A 5682-nucleotide genomic window follows, 5' to 3' on the forward strand; every position below is an offset into this window, starting at 1 on the left:
ATGTGACATATTAGTACCTAACAAAGGAATGATATGGGACATATTAGTTTGAAGTATAAACAGATCTATTTACTTGGTTCAACAAGCATCACCAGTAATATCTACAAGAACACAATCCATCTTTAAAATGGTGGAATCGGTTTCCATCTCTCACAATAATTTCCCGCCCAACAATCTTGGAGATGTAATTGGTGGCATTGTGGCAATCATTACGGCCACGAAGATTCTTCATGATATGAATAGGGGTGCATGGATTTGTAGTAATGATCGCAAAAGTAATGGCTAGCTTCTCACTATGACTGCATACTGCATAGAATATTTTCCTTGGTTTCTTCCTCCACATCCTGGAGCACAAAATTTGTGTCAGGCACATAACCTGCCTTCTTAATTTGCCCATACAAGGTTTCCAACATTCCATAAAAATTTTCAGATTGAGGATGGGTTCTGTCTCCTGCAATAAAAGCATGAATCTCTCTATTTACCACAACAATATTGCATCCTGGTGGCTTCTTCACTCCCCTCTCTGTCATCATTGTCCTCAACTTAACTACATCTTCCCACCTGTGTGCCTCAGCATAGATGTTTGACAACAATACATAATATCCAGCATGGTCCAGTTCTAATTCAAAGAGGTGTTTTGCTGCTTCTTCTGCAAGATCAATATTCCAGTGAATTCTTCAGTCCCCAAGCAAGGCTCCCCACACATTTACGTCAGGCTCTAATGGCATCTTTTTGATAATGTCATAAGCGTCAGCCAGATGCCCTGCACACCCAAGAAGGACAACCAAGCATGCATAATGCTCCAGCTTAGGAACAAGGCCATAATCCAATTTCATTCACTCAAAGTATTGCCAACCCTGGTCGACTAACCCTGCATGACAACAGGCCATCAAAATAGCAGTGAGCGTGACATGATCTGGCTTTGTGCCTGTCTGTTGCATTTGGGAAAATAAATCAAGAGCATCCTCACTATGTCCATGGATTCCGTATGCCATAATCATTTCATTCCATGACACAACATCTCGTTGAGGCATTCTTTCAAATAGTTTGTAGGCAATGTTAATATTCCCACATTTAGCATACGTGTTTACAAACCCATTGACTACAACATGAGATACAAACTCTCTTCTTATTGCATAACTGTGGATCTACTTACCCTTCTCCAGAACCAATAAATGACACATGCAGGCAGAACACTATTATGGTGTATGAGTTGGGTTTTATACCCTGGGTTTCCATTTCACTGAAGAATGCCAAGGCTTCATGGGAACAGCCATTCTGGGAATAAGCTGCAATGATCGCATTCCATGACACAACATCTCGTTCTGACATTTTTTCAAACAGTTTGTGGGCAACGTTAACATTCCCACATTTTGCACACATGTTTATAAGCCCATTGACCACAACTACATTAGAATTAAATCCATTCCTTATTGCATATCCATGGATATGCTTACATTGTTCCAGAGCCAATAAATCAGCACATGTAGGAAGAACACTAACTGTGGTGATTGAGTTGGGTTTTATACGCCGAACTTGCATTTCTTTGAAAAATGACAGCGCCTCATGGGGTCGAACATTCTGGGAATAACCTAGCAATTATGGCAGTCCATGACACAACATTTTTTTCTGGCATTCTTTCAAACAATTTGTGGCAATGTTAACGTTCCCACATTTGGTATACATGTACACAAGCCCTGTGCCCACCGCGACTTCAGATTCAAACCCATTTCTAATTGCATAAAAATGGATCTGCTTACCATGTTCCAAAGCAAATAAATCAGCACAAGCAGGCAGAACACTAGCTATGGTGAATGAGTTGGGTTTTATACCCTGGACTTGCATCTCACTGAAGAGAGCCAAGGCTTCATGAGGCATGTCATTCTGGGCATAACCAGCTATTATTGCAGTCCACGACACAACATTTTTTTCAGGCATTCTTTCAAACCATTTTTGAGCAATTTTAACATTCCCACATTTGGTATAAAAGTCAACAAGTCCAATACTCACAACAATATTGGATTCAAATCTACTTCTTATTGTATAACCGTGTATCTGCTTACCTTGCTCCAGATCCAGTAAATCAGTGCAAGCACCTATAACATTGATTATGGTGATTCCGTTGGGTTGTATACCCTGGAATTGCATTTATTGAAAAATGCCAAGGCTTCATGTGGGTAGCCATGTTGTAAATAACCACCAATTATTGCAGTCCACGACACAACATTTCGTTCAGGCATTCTTTCAAAGACTTGGCGTGCACTGTCTAAACTCCCGCACTTTGCATACATTGACGCCAGCGCAGTACCCACAAAAACATCCGACTCAAACCCCCTTGCGATGATGTCTTCATGAATCTTCATGCCTGATTGTAGATCTGATAGGTTGCTACATGAATTGATTACATAAATAAATACCAACTTGTTGGGTTCGATGCATGCGCGTTGCATTTGATAATACAATCTCAGCGATTTTTCCCAGAAGCCGCTTTTCACATAATCTATGATCGTCTCCCTCCACATGAAACCGTTGCTCCGTTTATTTTTGGGTGTAATCGTTTGTGTAAAGTGATTTTGGTTGGCACAGGCCAAAACTTGTTTGGTGTTCTTCACTTTAGTCCTATGCCGTTGTTTAACTGATGCAGCTACAACAATGGAGGTGGAGGTGGAGAAATAAAAGGAAAGATCATAAAACTGCAGATTCGGGTGGTTCAGAAATGAAGAGGGAAAAAGGAATAAAGAAGAGGGCAGGAAAAGTAATGACATGTCCAAAAGGCGGTAGAGGAGGCATACACTAATTTCTATACACTAATTTCTCTGCACCAACATGCTTATCCCTCCAAATCGTTCAGTGATAGCGAACGGTTCCGATGGATACAAGCGTTCCATGTATTCACCTGTATTCACCTTTGCAGCAGTGTAATGGGGATAGCTTGAAGTGTAATTCGTATTAACAATTACAGTAATGATTTCCGAACAATATGACAGAAGAGAAGAGAAACCATATCAGAAATTCAACAACACGTAGTTAGAGCTCTGTGTTACTAAAGAAATATACGTGGTACTGGTGGCCCTTACCACTGGCTTAAGGATATGTTGGGACTATGGAGGTGGGGTTAACTTTGTGGCCTTCACCAATGGTTTAACTTCTAAAATCTTCAAACCGTCCCACAGCCTTCGACATGGATTCCTCGTTGTGGTGCCACGCATGGTTATCCAAATAAAAAGTCAGAGACTTTTTAGTGAGTTTGTCTTTTCCCTCCCTTAGCTCAGAGTAAGTGCGGGCCACTTTAAATGTTGAATTTAAAAATGATCTATACGGGGGATCATATTATCAAGATTGTGTATGGCTCAATCAAATTTGGAGTTAGGTTAATCCTTTACAGGTAGTTTTTGCACTCAACCTACCCTTATTAGATTTTGGACTAGTAATTTGAGAGGGACTAAATCTTACACAAATTATTTGGTCCACAAATTATAAAGAGTTATTGAGGTTATTTTTTTTGTCAACATTCATCTCCAAATACATTTTAATCAAAATCCTCAAGATCTTTAGGATATTTATTTAACTAGGTAGAAGAGAAAAGAATGACATTTCACTCCTCAAGTCAAAAATAGCCTTGCAACTTTAAGCCTATGGGGAAAGGGTTTGAAGGATTATTCCCTCCTTGCCCAAGTACTAACTTCCAATTGAGTTTGAAGAGTGGTGTCCTCTTCAAGATTTTGGTAGGAGGCCATCATAATAAATTTATTGATCTTTTTTCTCTAGTGGATTGCATTAAGGGTTCTTGCAAGTCATCTTTCAATGCTTCACCATTCTAGAGATCAATGACCAAAGCTTATTCATTGATTAAGAACTACCTAACATGGATATTGGTGATGGGAATTGTTATCACACCACTTTCAATTACTTGTGACATTTAAGTTCTTTATATGAGAGGAATCACGAATTAGCTCATGATACAATTTATAAGTTTAAAAACCATGGAAAACTAGCCGATTGAACATTAAAAGTAGAAATCAACTCACACTTCGATCATTTTGGTGAACTAAATGCCCTTTCTTGCATGTGGTGTATAACTAACTATACAAGAAATTGTTGAAGAACCACATAGTTTTACAGTTAGAATTCTCCAAAGTCTATAGCTCATTCAATGGCATGGGTGATGATTTTACATTCAAGTTCCATGGTGCAAAAATGGATTGAAGAAATCTAAAAATTGAGGCCTCCTCTCGTCATTTCAATAGGTTTAATGAGTGTAATGTTATGTTGTAAGTATTTTTCCTGAAGATTGTGAAGTCCAAAGCTCAAACCTTGTCATTATGCGTCATGGTGGCTATGATTCCTCACTTTCCCGTCATTTAAACATTTCCTAAGTAGGTATATTGTCAAAACTTTCACACCATAATTGGGGGAGTCCTAAAGAGGATATAGACCTCAAAAAACAGATCAGTGGAGGCCACTTCTACTAGTCTTGTAATGTATCTCAACACCCCATATATGTGTGTGTGTGTCCCCACACACACAATGGAACAGTATGTCCTCGGTGTATGTGTTCTAAGCACACATTCAAATTATGATAAGATATAATGACACTTTGACTATCATGGTCTTTTGTTTTTTCCTTTTTAACACACACACACACACACATATATATGTATGTATGTATGTATGTATGTATGTATATAACCTTGGGGTGAGAGAGATTTGAACTCTCGACCTCAAGAACTCTCAAAACAAGTTATAAGACTTACACAATAACTGATTTTGCCACCACATTGTGCACTAAGACTTTGTCATGTTTGATATGAGGTGGCATGGTTAGATATAAAGGTAATATGTCAGACTCGATCTTGAGTTATTCTTCCACCAAATGGATTATGTTACATACCAACTCTTGAATCTCTTGTACATTATGTATTCTCCACTTAGAAAAAATTCAATGTTACATTCATGGTTAAGTCTGCATTAATTTATACCACTACACCACTTGCCCTCCTTACCCCGTGATACACATGGCATACATCAGATGTGCATCCGCTCACTCTATACATGTTGAGCTTGTATTCAACCCATCCATGTGATGCCACAATTGGATGGTATGGATGTTTCAAAGTGATCGAATGGTGATGATGGTTTATCAACTCACTCATTCGGAATGACTACCCTCTTGACCTTGTCACTTCGCATTTACCCCTGTTATCACTCTAAAATGGTTGTCATGAAAGAAATAATAGAGGTAACCACAAACCTACTTTTGAGATTAGGATCTAGCCTTCCTAATGCTCAGAGAGGGTTCTCTCTTAATGATTTAACTTTGTTGAGTTAATTGATTTTAGGCTAGTTATTTAAGCTTGATTAGGTTTTGATTTGATTTGGTGGTGGAATCACTAATTCAAATGGATAGATAAGTGTCTTTTTACCATTGGGCCATGGAGTCCAAATGTCAAGAAAACAGAACTAAATCAAGTTCTAAAGATAGTGTTCACAGGGCAAGGTAGCTGAGTAAATTCAGATTTTTTAGGCTGGATGGTGAAGTGGTTTTTCAATCGAGGTCAAGGAGCAGTTAAGGATTCCTTAAACCAGATAATGTGAGAAATGAAAGAGGTCAATCGAAACTAGGGAGTAATGAAGAATTCCCTACTGTGGATATCAGAAGAAAACATAAAAATGAATAATTGT

At 38.5% G+C, this 5682-nt stretch overlaps 1 protein-coding gene across 1 annotated transcript; it reads right to left on the reverse strand.

The window, feature by feature from the left end:
• Window positions 1–293: 293 nt before the first annotated feature.
• Window positions 294–2363, reverse strand: LOC149213048 (pentatricopeptide repeat-containing protein At1g11290, chloroplastic-like). The gene is made up of 5 exons (XM_089388903.1): window positions 2226–2363; window positions 1761–2136; window positions 1227–1592; window positions 857–1102; window positions 294–649 (listed from the first exon to the last, which is right to left on the reverse strand). Exons 1-5 carry the CDS (start codon window positions 2361–2363, stop codon window positions 294–296), a joined length of 1482 nt encoding a protein of 493 aa, XP_089245029.1.
• Between the last annotated feature and the right edge of the window lie 3319 nt (window positions 2364–5682).

The sequence above is a fragment of the Pinus tabuliformis genome, chromosome 1_1 (assembly GCF_031772625.1).
Source record: "Pinus tabuliformis cultivar Carrire ecotype Pingquan chromosome 1_1, CPIR1, whole genome shotgun sequence".
Lineage (NCBI taxonomy): Eukaryota > Viridiplantae > Streptophyta > Pinopsida > Pinales > Pinaceae > Pinus > Pinus tabuliformis.